This window comes from Bactrocera latifrons, unplaced genomic scaffold, assembly GCF_001853355.1.
Source record: "Bactrocera latifrons isolate USDA-ARS-PBARC rearing strain unplaced genomic scaffold, ASM185335v1 scaffold_35, whole genome shotgun sequence".
Lineage (NCBI taxonomy): Eukaryota > Metazoa > Arthropoda > Insecta > Diptera > Tephritidae > Bactrocera > Bactrocera latifrons.
The window spans coordinates 769,106-787,275 of NW_017536990.1; the positions used below are offsets into that span (position 1 = coordinate 769,106).

General features: G+C 41.4%; 1 protein-coding gene across 5 annotated transcripts; it reads right to left on the bottom strand.

The window, feature by feature from the left end:
* Positions 1 to 1,739: 1,739 nt before the first annotated feature.
* LOC108971638 (PHD finger protein rhinoceros) lies at positions 1,740 to 17,698 on the bottom strand. Of its 5 annotated transcripts, none has more exons than XM_018937845.1 (8): positions 17,540 to 17,698; positions 15,772 to 16,114; positions 14,881 to 15,707; positions 14,559 to 14,753; positions 14,265 to 14,481; positions 13,975 to 14,164; positions 13,340 to 13,896; positions 1,740 to 13,128 (listed from the first exon to the last, which is right to left on the bottom strand). In XM_018937845.1, exons 3-8 carry the CDS (start codon positions 15,354 to 15,356, stop codon positions 2,587 to 2,589), a joined length of 12,177 nt encoding a protein of 4,058 aa, XP_018793390.1. In that variant the 5' UTR covers positions 15,357 to 15,707; positions 15,772 to 16,114; positions 17,540 to 17,698; the 3' UTR covers positions 1,740 to 2,586. The 5 variants fall into 5 exon arrangements, with proteins under 5 accessions (XP_018793390.1, XP_018793389.1, XP_018793387.1 ...); XM_018937844.1 differs by having other exon boundaries at positions 15,772 to 16,329; XM_018937842.1 differs by having other exon boundaries at positions 15,772 to 16,605.
* Positions 17,699 to 18,170: the final 472 nt, after the last annotated feature.

Sequence of the window (18,170 nt, forward strand, 5' to 3'; positions counted from 1 at the left end):
CGATTTGATACAATTCTCCACAAAAGAAGAAAGCTCAAATTTAGCAAACGAGTAGGAGCGCATCGAATACGGCAAAGAAAAGTTGAATTTTGGCTGAAGCGAAACAGCTCCAAGAAAACGATATCACAATTTAACTGGTTACTGCAAAGCAGAAGAGATCGTGACTTTTAGCAAAAAAAGAATGTATCTTAAAATAAATTTCAGTTTGAAAATACTTATGTTGACTTACCCAATGTTATAAACAACGCATGAAGAAGTGAAGAGGAATATACTGGCATAATGCAACCGCTCTGTGTCCTCCTAAATTGTATTTCAAAATTACTTCTAAGCCGATATAGCAAATTAGCGACCAGTCAATTACATGTGGATATAGACAGACCTACACGCATGTGTGAAAATTGACTAAGACACCTTTCCCGTTACCCACAAACGTATTATAGTATATAGGATATACATAACTACGTTCAATTGAAAGTTTTTATTAATTTTGGAATATGTTTATTCTTAATTGCTTGTTTTACTTAAACATTAATTAGTTTCAGTTAATCAATTAATTAAATTTAATACAATAATAAATACCTACATACATACAGTGTGCGACAAAACTAAAGCACGGTATATACGTTGTTGGTATATACCTGTCTCTTATACACATCTAGATGTGTATAAGAGACAGGTTTAATATATATATATATATCATCTATATGTATATATATCAATCGTATTTATATGTATATCATATACTTATTTCAGTTTACTGCGGATTTTTGGCATTTTATTATTTAATTCTCAACTGTATTAACATTAACTTTCCACTTATTTGATTTTGTTTTTATTAATTTTTTTTTAATTATACTAACTTTTCATGTAATGTATGTATGTGTTTACGTTTTTTATTTTTTATTTTGCCAGTTATAAGTATTTTATATATACTCGTTATATAATAATTGTTTTTATTTTCACTTATGCATCTAAAACAAATTAAAAATGTAGTAATTGAAAATACAAATACAAATAAAAACATTTTATTGTTGCCACGCTAAACTCATGCCTTACATATCTACAAATTGGGTGGTGTGTACACATCATAAAAACATACTCACTGTAAGGACTAAGTTGTTTTTTTTTTTTATTTCATAATTATTTTATTTACTAACTGCTAAGGGATCCTTCCTTTTGTTCTAAACTAATACGACGGCGACTTTTGTTTAACAATGCTTTTTTCTCTAATAATATATTTATAATATTTTACAAATATTTTATTTGTGTGGTGTGTATGTATGTATGTATATTACAACTGCGCATTTAAATGTCATTTAATTTAAAATTGGAGCTTTCATTAGGATCCAAAATATACAAGTGGTATTTAAAATTTGTTATTCTAAAAAATCGTTGGTGAAACGTGATAATGGTTGTGACAACGCCAACGCCAATACTAAACACGCAAAAAACCAAACCGTTGACAGCTAGCGCTCAGTATGCCGTTTATCACAAAGGAAATTAGAATAAACTAAAACTATGTAGAACCTGCATTGGACACGGTAGGATCATTGTTTTATGCCGCCTCAGTCAAACAAGTAAATCTTTCAGTCAAATCTAAGTTTGCAATGCGACTTACGAACATACATACAAACATTTCTCGAAATCAGTTTACTAAAACGCATTTTTATTAAATGGTATTTAAGCATCGAAATGTACAAATTGAGAAAGGCAATTTTAGTTCATAGAAACTTTTCAAATATGTAAAAAAAAACCAGAAATCTTTATTAGACTTAATTGTTTTTGGGTTAAACCACTTAGCTATCGGCGTGTAAAATGATCATATAACTAAATGTTGGACTTTAAATAAAATTATTTATAACAAAATATGAACATAATATACAAGTTTTAATGTACAATGTTTTTCTTGCGGAATAACATGTTACGGAACATTTCAATACAAAAAAAAAAAATTCGCCCATCACATAATCGAGCTGACATGCGCTTTCTTTATGTAATAATTGATTCAATAAATATAAAAATAATTTTTCTAATAAAATAATTCCACCTAAAAATATACATAGTTTTAATATAGTATCTATTTTTACGACAAATTTCTTTTAAAGCATTTGAATGCATATATGTATGCTGTGTAACCAAGGGCTTTGACTTGCTGTGCACATTTAATGAAAAACAACATGGCTCGGGGGGTGGGTTGTGTGTGTCCCAATCAAGTAGTTAAAAAGTTATACATATTAAAATGCGTTTTTTTTTCAAATAAAATTTATAAAATAAGTAAAATGATGTTTAGTTGTGATTCTTATTGTTCTTTTAATAAAACTCTGACGTATTATACACTTTTTCCTTTAAGACATCCTAAATAAAATTTTTTAATTATATTAAAAGAATTAAGCTCCAACACTCAACCTGTACGTTTCGCTACGCGCCGAGCGATTTTTCTGCTCTCAATGCTTAGCCTTATTAATTCTTTTGCACATGCGCCCACTTTCTGTTCGTTTACTAACTAACTATATATATGTATGCATATATAACTAATGGCGCCCACTAAAACCGCTGATGTTTTAGCGGGGACCAATTTCGTGATTATCATCTGACTTCGCAGTCTTTGTTTAATGGAAGTAAACCACTATTACTGTTGTTATTGTTGTTGTTATTATTATTGTTATTGTGACTATTACTGCTGCTATTGTTGTTACTGTTGTTGTTGGCATTATTGCCTGTATTGTGGCTGCTGTTTAGACTGCCACCGCTTATACTACTACCACTGGCGCTAGCACCGCTACTGCTACTACTGGCACTATGGCTATGACTATTGCTGTTGCCACTGCTGTGCTCATTACAATTAACGGTAAGTGGTGCTATGGGGGCAAAAGCGCTACTCATAGTTCCAATTTCGCCTCCTAAACCCGTGCTTATGGACATAGCTTCGGCCAGGGAGCTCGCGGTGTTGGAATCATGCACATCAACACCTTTGCACGTATCGATGACCAGACGCGGGGACGGTGTGCTCGCTTCCTTTGGCGTCGACGAAAGCGGATCAGTTTCTTCGCGATTACTAATGCCGCCTGCGACGTTGACGGCGCCAAAATTATTTAGCACATCGACTACATTCGGTGTTGTGCGATCGCCGCTTGTATTGCAGTTGTAATTTGCTGAGTCGTCGCCGGTGAAATCGCTAATGGTTTTGGTTGTTGGTGTAGTGTGTGCTGAAGAAAATGTCGTTGGTGCCAATGGGTTGATGTTTGTGTTGCCCCCTGGTGTTGAAGCGGGTGTGATTGTGGAGGTTGTTATTGGTGTACGCTTTTCTTTTTTCTTTTTGTTTCCTATAACATAACCACCACCATCAGAGGCTCTCGCCAATTTCAAGCGTATCGGCGCAGCGTTCATTGGTGGTGTGGCTGCAGCTTCAGCGGAGGTGGAACGTTCTGGGTTCTCGGGCACATCTGCTTTCCGTTTACCTATGCGTATAATCAACTTTGGTGGTTCACCTGGTGAGGCACTTGCCATATTCTCAACAACAGTCGCTGCCATACCCATATCACCCACTCCAGACGCTGGAGAAGTTTGTTTCTCCTTATTACGTCTCTTCTCTTTTTTGTCTTTCTTCGGCTTGGAAGACTTTGGTTTTTTAGCAGGTGGTAATATAGAGGTATTTAATAGGCTACTACTAGCACCACGTCGTGTGCGTTCTTCATCGTCTTCGCCAAAGTCTTGCATAACCATTTTACGATAGTTCATCGACTCTCGGCGATAATCCTCTAAAGTGGGCGGTGTGTAATTTGATGTCAAACGTTTCTTAGGCGGACAGCTAACCATTCGGCGTGACATATCATATTGATAGGTGTTATCGTAGGTAGAATTACCACTAATTGCCGTTGCACTCGCACTTCCATCGGCTAAGCCACGAATCTTGATCTTCAGTTTCGGTGTGGGCTCATCTTCAGAACCCTCAAGCGTTTTGCTGCGTCCTCGTCGCTTTCCAGCACTTGATGCTGCCCCAGTTTTTCCACCACGCTCATCAGTGCTGCCTGATGAACAAGCGCTACGCCGACGTCCATCGTTACCCAAAACCGTGCTGCTATCATTCAAATCATTAACTCCATCCATTGAACGTAGTTCGCGGCCTGAATTTTTCTTAGAACGTTTCGAACTTCCTTGCAGACCCAACTCGCTACCGTATTCATCAAGCGTACCACCCAAGCCATCACCCTTGCGTAAACTATCAACGGTATTTGTCAAACTTATATCAGTAGGTGGCAGTCCTCCAGATGAATCATCCATATTGGTGTCTTTTTGCACCACATACAGGCTGAGCAACTCCTTTTTACGCATGCGTCGAGAATTCATGCCACCGCTGCTACTATTGCCACCGCCACTTACAGACGCACCACTAACCACACCGGCCGAAATTTGGCTATGAATTGAAACAGAGGTTTGCACAATGCCGGAAGCTGCTTGTGTCATATTGGTCGTATGTACACTTATCGAGGTACTCGACGAATTGTAACTGTAACTGCCGTCAGGACATGCAAGTGGCCCTTTGATTTTCAATTTAAGCTGATTACGCGAATCGGAGAGTGATGCCTTTGTTGTGAGCGTTGTATCCGAATCGATAGAGACCTCTTCGGAGGTGGTCTCCATTGAAGTCTGCAAATCAGCTGGCATTATAAGGTCCGAAATAATGGAGGATGCACAGGTGTTCGAGAGACCACTGCCAGCAGTGTTTACGTTATTCAACGCCGACACATTGCTCGTATTTCCTATTAGACTTGACGCTGTCGCACCAACATTTCCACCGATATTGCCTGCAGTTGTATTATTGCCGCTTGCAGCTGGTGTTAATTGCTTTGTGGAGATGGTAGAACCAGTTGCACGTAACGCCGATTGGAATTCCTTTTCATCCTCCTCATCAAACTCGGGAAGTGTTTGCTCTGCAGCACCAGAATCGAAGTCACTCAACAAATTATTGTTGTATGCTTCTTGTGATGCTGATGCTTCGTACACATTGTAAGTACGCATGTCCACCGGACCCGGCAGAACAGGCTGTACAATGGAATGTAAAAGTGATTGCTGTGTACTGGAGTGATCACAACTGCTCGCATTGTTCGCTTTAAGCGCGTCCGCTAAATGCGATGTGCTACGACTGCCACTGCCACTGCCGCTGTTGTTACAGTTCACCAAACCACTAGCGGTGGCAGAATTTGTTACGCTGGCGCCAGCACCGCGAACTTTGCAACTGCCATACGCCGATGGACTGGTGTACTTTTGCGCATCGGGCGTGGTCTGTTGATGCGGATGGGACAATGCCGCCTGTTGATTGCAACGAGCATCAAATGAACGTCGACGATCGCGCAGCGATTGCAAGTTCTCGACGCCCGGTGCTGTCAGATCCTCATCGTAATTGAATTCGAATGGCGTCCCGACCAAATTATTCACATAATGAGTATTACCATCATGCTGTATCTGCGGCGGCAGTGGTATGACCGCGTTGGTGGCGCTACTACCACGTCCTCGACCACGACCCCGCCCACGGCCGCGCGAACCAGCGCCGGTACCACGTGGTGCACGCTGCCGTGGTTTACCCGCTAACGTATGCGTCAATGGATCGTATTTAGGTGGCGGCGGTGGCGGCTTCTGTGGAATGTTTGTGTATTCAGTCAGCGCTTGTTGCTGTTGTTGTGTCTGCTGTTGTTGCATTTGTAACTGCTTACTAAGCAACTCCATTTGGCGCGGCGATTTGCCAGGGGATTTGTGCTGAATTTGTGGCGACTTGTGCGAGTTGCGTGGAGTTTGTTGTTGTTGYTGATTGTATCGTGAAGATGAACGCTTCGACGGCGACTCCTTTGTGGGTGATTTGTTTTGCGGTGTTTGCGCCTGCTGTTGTTGTTGGTGTTGATTTGAAGACGGCACGGGCATTATGGCTTCGGCGCAGGTACTCATCATTTGATTGTACAAGCCAGGCGCGGCAGCGTTATCCGACGGGACACCCATGCCATACTGTGCAGTTTGCGGTTGCTGTTGCGATACCGCCGATTGTTGCGCATGCATGGCATGCTGATGGTGGTGCGGTGAATGATGATCCAACAGTGATGGGCCACCCGGTGTACCAACTATGGCCGCTGTTAATGCCAAGTTGTGCGTTGATGATGTAAATGCAGCGCCACCGTATTGAGTTTGCGGCGCTGTACCAGCCATAGCGGTGTTTGAAACTGTTGTGTTGGGATCATTACTGCGCATACCGTACATTCCCACGTCATTAGACGGTTGCTGTTGTTGTTGTTGCTGCTGCTGCTGAGCAGTAGTTGTTGTCATCACAACATTGCCACTCATACTTGTCGATGTTGGATACATAGCACCGACGGAAGAATTGGGCACAAAAGGCATTTGACTCATCACTGGCATAGCCGCAGGAGTATTGTGAAAAAGGCCGACAGAACCGCCGTTATACTGATTATTACCTTGATTTGGTGTGGTCTGGCGTTGTTGCTGTTGTGGCGTGTGCGTGGGCGTTGTTTGCTGTTGGTTATATCCTTGATTGTAGCGCATTATCGAATCGATGCCATTGACCAAAGGCGATTGCTGTTGCGCTGATTGCTGTTGGGTATGAGTAAACGGTATATCGTAGCTGTCAACCCGGTTGAAGTAGCCCTTATTACAATTTTGCGCTACCGCTGCCTGTTGCAGTGTCGCTCCCTGAGTGTTAAGTGCATTGTTGCTCACCAAATCTTTAGACTGTAAATGTGGGGGTGGTTGTTGTTGTTGCATGGAGTGACTCACTTGTTGCAAATGCTGTAGGTTTTGTTTTTGCTGATGCTGCAACTGCTGCTGCTGTTGTTGTTGCTGTTGTTGTTGTTGTTGTTGCTGTTGCATTTCCATTGCGCTTGTTTGATCGTTAGATTCCGAAACTGAGCTTGGCGATGACGAGCGTCGTGCCGCGATCATTTCATTCTCATTCCAGAGCCGCGTGGCGCGCAACGCATATGGCGATTGCATCCGTGTATTCTCATCATAATCACAATCAACCACTAACTTGTTGTTAGTACCTACACCTCTATTAGCACCGGTAAAGTCAATATTATCCTTTGCAGTTGCGGCAGCATGCAAATCCACAAAATCTGGCGCTCCAGGCACCGCATTAACATTTCCTCCCGCGGTATTTGGCATTTTGTTGAAACAACTTACTGCTCCACCCTTTATGTTGGCTTTGTTGGCGAGTTCCTTTTCGAGGAACGAAGTTATCTCTGCCACATCCGGTGGTGGTGGTTGTGGCTGTGTCTGTCCATAGTTGCCCGCATGCTGTTGCGTTTGTTGTTGTTGTAACGGTGAAATCGATACATTGCATATATCAGATGCGACATTTTTATCCATGAAACCCACTACCGGCTCGGGGAATGTCAATGCACCGAGATTATTATTGCTGTTGTTCGTGCTCGTCAAATTAGCGCTGGCAACCACATTCATTGTGTTCATTGAAGCATTCGAGTTCGGTGTTGCATTTGGTGTTGTGACTGCAGAATGCGGCGTACGGTTGTATGCATTGGAAGTGGGTGTCAATGTGACAGGTGATGTAGCCAAGACATTACCGCCTTTCACTTCATTAATATTTGACTGCTCTAACGGCAACAACGTTCCACTGTTGGTTTTGTTGCCGTGACGAGAGAAGAGGCAACTACTTACATCAGCGACTTCAGCTGCTGCTTCTGCATTCTCCTTTTGTACATGTATAATGTCTTCAGGATCGGCAGCATTGTGGAATGGAAATACTGAGGGTATGGCAGGTGTGGGAGGAGGCTTCAAGAGGTCGGCTTCCTTAGGCTCATCAGTGCGTATGCGCTTTTTACGCAGCTTTTCAACCAAGTTACGAGTAGCAAGAAAACTATCTTCCTCCGATAATTCTTTAGTTGAAGTGCCCAAAAGGCCCAGACTATCAGCCGGCTCATCCAGTACCGAATCAGCATTCGCGCTTGCCGAAAATGAGGAAGCTGCACTCATTAAAGCATTTGCAAATGCGTTTTGTTGTTGTTGTCGCTGCTTTTGATGTACATTATCTTCCATATCGAGTATCGTGTCTACAATCGGTTGGTGTCGACTATTACTGCTATTCATTTCAGCTATGTTCGTAGTGCCTTGAGAGTTGTCATCTAAATTGTTCTGAGATTCTTGTAATGTAATGTTAAGAGGTGTTGGCGGTATGCTAATGTTGCCTTCGATATTAGATTTTTGTATAGGCGTTCCGCCAGATATGTCAACCACCAAAGCAGGTGAGGACGAAGGCGAGGCAGGTGTTTGTGGTAACGATGTTGTTTGTGCAATTTGTCCAGTAATCTCTTGTTGTTGTTGCTGTTCCTCCTGTCGCTGAGAATGTTGTTGCTGCGTTTGTTGTTTTTGTTGGTGAAGAATTTGATGTGGTTGCTGTTGTTGTTGTTGTTTGAGTCGATCACTACCCGTAGAATTCGAATTCGAATCCAACTCAATAATTTCTGGCGGTTCGGGCGGTATAACGGCCACTGCCGGCGATGAGGATGATGCTGAGTATTTGCTGGCATTAGCCGCCATTTTTCGTTCCTCTTCAAGCTCCCGCAATAGCTCCATCTCATTTAGTAAGTGTTGAGTGTGATGTGTATGCTCCTCTTCGGGTGATAATGGCGGGCTTCCAGGTCGTTTACGTCGATGTCTTCTATGCAGACGTCGTCGTCTTCTACAGCCAGTAACGGAGCTTCGTTCATCCGATGCATTTGAGAGTTCGTCATCCGACACTGATGTGGCTGGGGATGGTGGGGAAGCTGGCATGGGTGCTGCTGGTGGCCGTTCGTCGATATCCTCCAAGTCACAAATCTTACTCGATGGTAGCGTCGTATGTGTCGGTGCCGTAGTTAACTCCTCATCAATATCCATTGGTACCTCACCGCTTTCATTTTTCGTATCAATAATAATTTTCGGAGGTTCAGGTGGAACTGTGGGTGTTGCATCAACGATTGGTGTTTGCGTTGATGTTGGTGTCGTCGTTGACGCTATTTCTTTGGCATCTGATTTTTCGTTCAAAATATTTGTTGGTAACAGTGAGGCCGGTAGCGGTGTTCCAGTATCCGTTGCACCAATCATGGAACTTCTGCTTGCTTCTTGCTCTAATTTATTTAACAGTTTATCCAACGAACCTTGATTTTTATTCTGATTTTTGCTGTTACCCTGCTGACTTGTAGCAATTGAGCTATTTGAATTGCTATTCGAAGCCTTTCGCTGCGTTATTTCCTCGGTTAGCGTTAGAACAGTTTTACTTTTTTCACTATCACTTTCGGATATGCGATCGGAAGTTGAAGAAATTGAGTGTGCTAACGGTATTAACTTCGGTGACTTTGATAGCAGCTTTTGTTCTAGCTTTTTATCTGTTTCAGTCGTTAACTGCGATGGATGAGGTGGCGACGACGGTCCGGACTTTGATCGACGCATTGCACGAGTACAAATTGAATTCAGTTGAGCCGGTGCAGTACCTTCCTCCTCATCGTCCACAACAATAGACGCGTCTGTTGAAGCTTGTTTGGCCGCCGGCTTCTTTGCCTTATCATCCAAGGATAATTTACGTTTGGTCGATTTCGGTTGTTTATTTTCTGGTGCAGACTCTTCAACAGTGCCGGCATTACCACTGCTACTGCTTGTGTTGCTAATATTGCGTCGCAGCTGCTTTAGTGGAGAGCTCTTCGGTGACTTGGTAGTTGTCGTCGCACTGGTGGTGTTATTAGAGGATGAGTTATGTCGTGCCGCGGCAGGCGGCTTGTCAATTGATTTACGAGGTGATCGTTTATTGGCGGCGGTTGCGCGAGTAAGCCGTTCGTCCTCCTCAGCCACTTCACTTTCTGCATCGCTGGAGTCGCTGCTACTACCGCTGTCACTACTGCCATCCGATGAGGATGAACTAGTGGTGCCATCTGAACCAGAACTTGAGGACTCTGACAGTGCTGCAGCCGCAGTAGACTTCTTGATAGGAGTTTGTTGTTGCGGTTGTTGTGACGATGTTTCCACCGATGTATCCTTAGAGCGACGTCTGCTACTTGTAGGAGTCTTAGCTACTGTTGCTACGGCTTCTTTCGAAGTGAGAGATGTGTTATCCCGCATAGACATTCGTCGCATAGGCGGCATGCGGGTACTTCGACCGTCGGGTGTTCTCAATTTGCTTTCCTTCTCAATACGTTCTTGTCGCTCCTTCTCTTCAGGCATAGCTTCATTTACGGCAGGAAGTTTACCACTGCTTTTAAGTTGCTCAGCAGCCTTTTTAGCAGCTTGTCTTTGTGGCACATAAGCTACGAGAATATTGTTCGCCTTCAATTCATTTGTTTTAATAGTCGTTGGAGTACTAGATTTACCAGCATCAACCGTCGTTTGATCGATAGAATGGCGTGTTATCCTCTCGGTTGCTATTGGAGCGGATTTTGCATGGTGAACATCGGCCGTTTTACTGGCATTCTTTTCATCCTTACGACCTCGACTCGGCGAATTGAACTCGTTTTTGGAAGGTTGTTCATTGTCTCTTTGCGCTGATATTGGAACTATAACGGATTCAGTTTCGCGGTTTATCTTCGGTGGCCGTCCGCGCTTCCCTGTTACTCGTTCCCTTTCTTTATCTTTACTTTTTTCCTTCTCCTTTTCTTTTTCTTTGGAGTCGATTTCAGCAGCCTTACCCACACTACTGCTGAGAGTTTTATCTTTGGCACGCGTTTTGTCAGCCTTATCAGCCTCGCTCTTCGTGCCAGATTCCTTTGCCTTCACCCTCTCAATTTCTTTGTCTGAGCGCTGTTCTTTGGCCTTTTCGGTTGTTTCACGGTCGGATATATTTAAGGTATTTACCGTACCAACCGCTGCCCCAGTAGAAGTCGTGTAAATACCTGTCGAACGCATATTTTCCGACGCCTTTTTCGCCGCCTGTCGCTGTGGTACAACCAATAAGTCCGCCGTTATCTTATTTTGTCGTTCGATTGCCGCCACGCTAGTCTTTTTACCGCGACTCTGAGCATCAACTGTGGATTTATTTAAGCCGCCTGACGACTGTTTTTGATCCGACTTCCGCTCAAGTGTTCTTTGTGTATTTATAGTCTTTGACGCCGACTCCTTCTTCCCACGACTACTTAAGGCTGTGGATGACTGTTGTTGTTGTTGCAACGTGAATTCCTTAAGTGCTGCCTTGGTACGTATAGTTTGTTGGTTTTGCGAATCGCTTACATTACTCTCCATGGCGCGTTCGTCCTTATCGAGTTCGCCGCCAGAGAGGCTCTCGGAATCCGAGTATATTTGTTGAACAATAGACGCCGTACGACCCATCAGGGACGAAATTGGGCCAGCATTTGTGGATATCGCTCCACTCGTGCCGTTTGTATTTCTATCAGCCCCTTTTAGTGGCAACAACTCCTCACTTTCGTCGCTGGATGTACTCTCAGAGCCCTTCTCTTGTTGCAACTGTTTGGCCATCTGTGATAGGAAATCTCGTCCACGATTCGCAGTGACTGGCGGTGCTCCTGTTGTTGGCGCAGTAGATGACGACGTTGTTGTTGTGCTGAGGCTAGTAGATTTCTTCGGACTAATATGGTTTTGTTTTGTTGACTTAGATTGTTGTTGCTGTTGTTGGTGTTGATGTTTGGCAGGTACTGATCGGTTATCTGGTTCGTCATCACTAGAACTGGACAGCACTGTTGGCGCAGAAGTATCCCCTCGTCCAGTTCCTGTGGCGGCGATGTTATTGCTGGCACTTTTTCGTCTTTGCTTCTGTCGCAATTCCGCGGATCGCACATAACTCTGCTTCTTTTTATTTTGATTTGAAGCCGTCGCAATGGCATGTGTTGTGCTACCTGTTCTTGCGGGTGATAGTTTTCTTGCGGTTGCTCTAGCGGATTGCGCACCACTGCCGGCACTTGAAGTCGATGCAGTTGTGCATGAACCTGAGTCTGATTCATCATCGGAACCAGAACTGCCCGAATCGGTTGACGTTCCTTCTTCCTCCGATGACGAGTCATCATCACCGGAGGATGAACTCCCTGACGAATTATTATTAGACGACTGGCTGCTGTCATGCTTACGCTTTGTCGAGCCTTTAATTGTGGACCTCTTCTCAGCGACATTTCCGCTTTTCGTACCACGAGAACGCGATTCTGTTGACATCGTACGATTATTCGAAACATTGCTATTAACTGTGTTACTTTTCGAAGCCGAAAGTCGATTTTTCTCCGGAACTATTGAGTTTGCGGCACAACCACCAATTGCACCAGTTGAACTGCGGCGACTAGAATTAATCTGTTTTTCACTACCCGTTCCTGTGCCTGCAGCCGATGACGTAGACGACGGCGCAACTAACGCACCACTCGCTTGTGCTACTGTTATTGCACCATTGTTTACTTTCTTTTTTGGCGAGATTTTATTACTATTGCTATTATTGTTGCCAGCACCCGGAACACTCGCACTAGAAATGCCCGAGTTTGCACTCGTGTTTGCAGTTGTATTTGCCGTTGAATTATGCGTATTCTTTCGTTTTGTGGGTGATGTTGATGTGCGCGCAGCTGTACCTCTGCCTGTTCCCTTATTTCCCTTCACATTACCTAAAAGCTTCTCTAAAATGAAGTTAATATTTTGATATTGTGCAGGAATACTTTCACCGCTATTCGATGAATAAAACCTATCGTACAGCGTTGGGCCGTCATTCGCGTAAATAACGGCATTTTTGAAGCTATCATCTAAGTTAGCATCAATCGCCGCATTGGGCACATTGGAAACACCACTACCAACTTCCCGCAAACTATCATCGCTAAGCACTGAAATTTGCTTGTAAAATACCTGTTCGCGCAGCTTGAAAAGCGATCGCGAGAGCTTTTCCCGCCTACTAACCATATAACAAAGATTTCTTACACGCTCCAAATCCTGACGTAAATGTACGACCAACTTGTGATTTTCGAGATCCTGTTGTTCCTGTTTACGCGCTATCATTTCTACGTCCTCGGACTTGGGTGGAATCAGAGCACGATTATGCCGTGATTTTCGTTTCAACTTCCAGTAATTATAAATCGATTCAATGGCATCGTCATCCACATCGAACAAATGGCAACTGATGTCCTTAATGTTGACATGTTTATCGAATTCAGCCTCGACTTCCTGTTAAAAGAACATTATAAAGAAAATTATGAATAAAACATGAAAATAAATATATAGATTAATATTCAAAGTTACAAAAATAACCGTTTCTGGCTAAAAAATATTGATTGAGAGAGCTTATACAAAAAACAACTGCTAAGGAAATTTGGATCGCATATCAAATGTTTACTCGAAAAGACATTTAATTTCAAAGCGAATGCTCTGCACTCACCTGTAAACGTTGAGCCCGCGCTTGATTGCGTTCTTCTGATGTCATATCAGATTTTCGACTTTTGCGTCGCCGGCAATCGTCCTCTTCATTAGCTGCACCATGAGTACTGTTATGTTTATTTGTGCTACTGCTATGTGCACCACTACCATCCTTTTTTCCTTTACTAACACTATGCTTTTGGCAATATGAACGCAATTTAACACCATCCTCTGCGTTACCCTCTTCAATAATTGCTCGCATCTCAAGGCCATGTTGAAAAGCGCATGTCACGTGATAAGCGGTTTTACAGGTTTTTACCGAACATTGTATACAAGCTCCAACACGTGCCCGACACAAAATGCAAACAAGTGCCCAACGACTCGAAGGAATTTTTTTTTTAATGATACGTGGACCACCGAGATCTACACAACCAATGCTTACTTCAGGTATCCATAGGGCACAGGAAACATGCGCCCAATGTTTGCCAGATTTAGTAGATTTCATTGCGCCTCCTTTGTTCGGACATAGTACACAATCCGGTTTAATACCCATCGAACACGTCCGACAAAGCCATTGTCCTAATCAGAAATATGTAAAAATGTAATTAGAAAGTGCGATATTATTCTCTATTCCTCTAACTTTGGTGGTTTACGAACCTGATGGAATCGCTGTAATACCATAACATGCCTGATGTACGCAAATATTGCAATTATCACAGAATACCATTTCATTCGCTTCCTCAGAGTCGGGAGATCTGCATACGTCACATATAACGTTTTCATCATATTCGATACCAAGACCTTCCTCGTTTTTCAGGATTACTTGTATTTGCTCCCAACATCGTATCTGCACGCACGAACGAATGAATTATAATATTATTATTATTTCTAACTTTATTCATCTAAATATATTTTTTGGAATATCAACTAAACTATTTAATACACACCTCTAATTCTTCGATAACGCGTTCAAATTGTGTTTCCGTTATGGAATAAGCACCGTACTGCGCTCGATCGGAATTAAGTAATAGCAGCCAAGCTTCATCGACCGGATCAATATCGTAGGCACATGTATTCTCTGCTTGGGTGACCACATTTGTAAGACAATGTAACTCACTGGAGTAAGTATCGTCTTTCGTAATGCGCAGGAAGCGATTTTTGGGACTAAGAAGCAGATGTATATAAATTATTATTACAATACTTGATCATGTGTTTATGTTTAATAAGTTGAAGGTACTTACAGTTTAAAGTCATGCGCAGGCGGCACTATTGGTTCTGGCAGCACGTAAACGGTGGGCTCTGGTAAAGAATCGGGATTTACAGGCACCTGCACACCCTTTTCCCACTCTTGCTTCCACTGATCGTTTACTACGAGATACTCGTAATTAGCCAAAGGCTCTGAATCCGGCAATTTCATTGCACTTATGAGATCCTTGCTGTAAGTAAAATTATGAAGTTGTTTCATATACACAACATAAACGCGATTTCATATAATTTATTTACTAATTGGAAATAATATAACATATGACTTTGAAAGTTAATTTATTTATCCTTAATACATACCGATAGAGCTCGGCTGGTGCCTCCGTTGAGCTTCGATTGTAAATACTTGAAATTTTAATATCTGCCACTGAACGCGGTTGCCACGCTGCCGCCGAGGATGAAGAACCTTGGCTGGCTGCTACTTTAGCACTTGTGGAAGCTAATGCTGCCATTTCTTCTGGTATTAAAGCGACTACGCTGTTTTGCTCATTTTCAGCATTACTATTGCTTATTGAAGAGGAAGCGGTATATGGTAAACTTAGAGGTGCACTACCTACAACGCTACCACTATGACTGCCACCATTTCCGCCACCAATGCTGCCATTGAGACCACTTCTTACTACACCTCCACCGCCGCCTCCACCACTTCCACTGCCATTGCTACCCCCACCACCATTGGGCGGCCGACCTTTGCGTCGCTTTGTTGGCGGAGGTTGTGGCTCGACGTCGAGTCTTTGATGATGTTGATGATTACCGCGTTTACCTCTTTGTGACATCTTTCATTGGTAACAGTTGATTTCTATTCGCTCAAGTGAACTCAAGAAAAAACAAATTACTCAACGGTTTACGTATTTTATGAAAATAAATCTAGTAGTTAAATTGTCACTTTTTACACCGCTTTAATTGATGTGTGTAGGCACAACATTAAATAATTATGTTGTGATTTTCTATTTGGTTTGGTGACTCTTAGTAAATGGTGCAGTTTTTATTTATTTTTTTTTTTTTTAATTTTTGATTGCTTTATGCACTAACGTGTAGTTGCTGGATTTTTATTGTGATTGGATAAACACTACTATAACATTGAAAGTGTTCTCTTTTGCACTTTTGAATAATTTGTATTATTAGACCTGAAATTAGATTTATTATTATAATTTTGTTGAGATCATTTTTAATATCAGCAAAAAGACTTACTACATGCTTAGATCCTTAAGTGGCCAACCAAATGCTGTCTTTGTTGTTGCTTCAGTTTTTGTTGGAAATGAGCATGTGGTACAGGTTGTACACTGGTCCCCACTTTTATTGAAAATGTATGTGTTAATATTTTTGCGTTGGGATTCGGAATTTTAGCCACTTTACGTATGCACGTACGATAGTGGCGGGGCGTTAAGTCTCGTACACGTCGTCGCAAGCGTCGGGAAAACATGGAGCGAGACGCTGCTTCTTGTCCGTGCCCGTAACGCGCCACTTTGATGAATTTTGAAAACTGCTCCAACAAAGCTACAGTTTTGTTTTTAACACGTCCCGCCCACTTGAACTATTCAAGAAGAGCGTTAGTGTTTACCAATTGGCAGCAAGGAAATTATGTCGCTGACTAATGACCATAGAATTGGTACGGTGAATGTAAGATATTATAGTATTTGATGATTATTTTTTGCGCGTATATTATTAACAATCACGTTTATGTTTTCGGTAAGTTATAGAGATAAACACTTTAAAATAATTTGATGTCAGTTGAACTGGATATTGCAGCTAATCGGGTAAAGTATATATTATTGTTATTGGCTAAATTGTTCTTTTTACCGATTTATCGCCTTCTTTTAGAATGAGTTTCCGTCTTTATTGTTCATCAGTTTTCGCAGTGTGTATTTTGTGTATATTTTCTTTTGTTTTTCAAGATCTCCTTGCACTTTGGAAATATCTAATGGGTTTACATATTTCCTAAGTCTCAAGCACGTTGTATCCATCAAATAGTATAATTCAAAAATGTTAGTTTTTTTGTTGGCCTTTCAAATTTACATTATATACCTGACTTTGAAAAGGTTAAATATAAATTAAAAATAAGTTTTTAAGAAATCTCGGCGTTTTACTTTGATGCCTTGCACTGCGTTTATGCTCTTCGCTATTCGTCTTTTCGATTGATAACTACTTCTTGCTCACTCTCACCTATTCACTTTCTCACTCTTACATACAGAAACAAATTACTTGGTGCACCGTTCGATTTCCACTTTATATACTATGATTTCAAAGCGCTGCACATAAGTAATAACACTAAGACCTCAAAAAAGAATCACAATAAGGTGGAGCAGAACGCTCACCAAATTGATCCTCCCTTTCATCGTTCATCGTTTTTTACATAATATCATTCAACTAATTACATGCGAATAAATTTATAGTTTACACTGTTTTTGTTTTTTCTCCACATATTCGTTGGCCTGTGCCTTCCTCAAATTCGCCGGGAAATTCTAAAAATTGCATTATTTCACCAACAGATGACACTAATAATATGCGGCGAATTCCGCGCAATTGCAAAACTAAATACACTGCAAAACCACATTAAGCTCACTAGCTGTCGCCCACGAACCCATTTATATACACGTGTGAGTGAACGGGATGGTCACATATGCGGTAAGGTCTTTTGGTAAAATTAAATGATAAATTTTTGCTCGTATAGAGTACATGCAATATATCCACGACATGAAAATTATTTTATACAAAATCTTATATTCACCACTAAATTATGCCACCGATTAAAAACACCATTTTTATATTAAATCATTCTTTCTTCAACATCTATTTGTGAATATATATTGCGAAGAGCACAATACTTTTTCTACGCTGGTGCTGCTTCCTACTTGTTCCCTTTTTGCGAATAGCTACAATCGAAAGCTAAGAAAATTAACTTTTGCCGCCGCAATTTCTCGTCGTACACATTTTCATTCACTACACACACAACTTTTACCATTTTTTAATGCGCAAAGCGCATCTTTGTTATAGTTTATATTTTTTTACGAGAAATCCGATAAATTCACACCGTAGAAATTGCTTTTCTTCAATTTCTTTTATATTTACAAGACGTCGTCGCCATTATTAATTTTTCGACACTCCATTTTTACTTCGCCTTAGCCACTTCTTCGCTGCACTTGTCATTCCTTCAATAAGCCGCCAGATGGCTAATCCGACACTCTTAAACTGATTGCATTATTGTGAATGAAAGCAATCAGTGATGTGGTTATTATCGTCTCAATCATCTCTCGTAACAGCAAGTAGAAATATACAAGAAAACAATTTTTTATCAGATTAAAACCGCAAATAGAATATTGGTATTTCGATTCGATACATATATTCCCTTAATGAACATTATGAAGTATGTTTGCCACAAAAACCTTAATTTAAAATAAATTGATGAAAATACTAAATTTGGTAAAAACATATTAGAAGATAAGTTTCGCCTAAAATTTGATAAAGTTCTGATAATGAAGAAATAATTAATATCCACAGTATTATATATTAACTACAAAAAAAATTTAAATAAAGAATGACTGGGTCTTTAAATACATTTAAAATAATAAATTCAACTGATTATATTGACT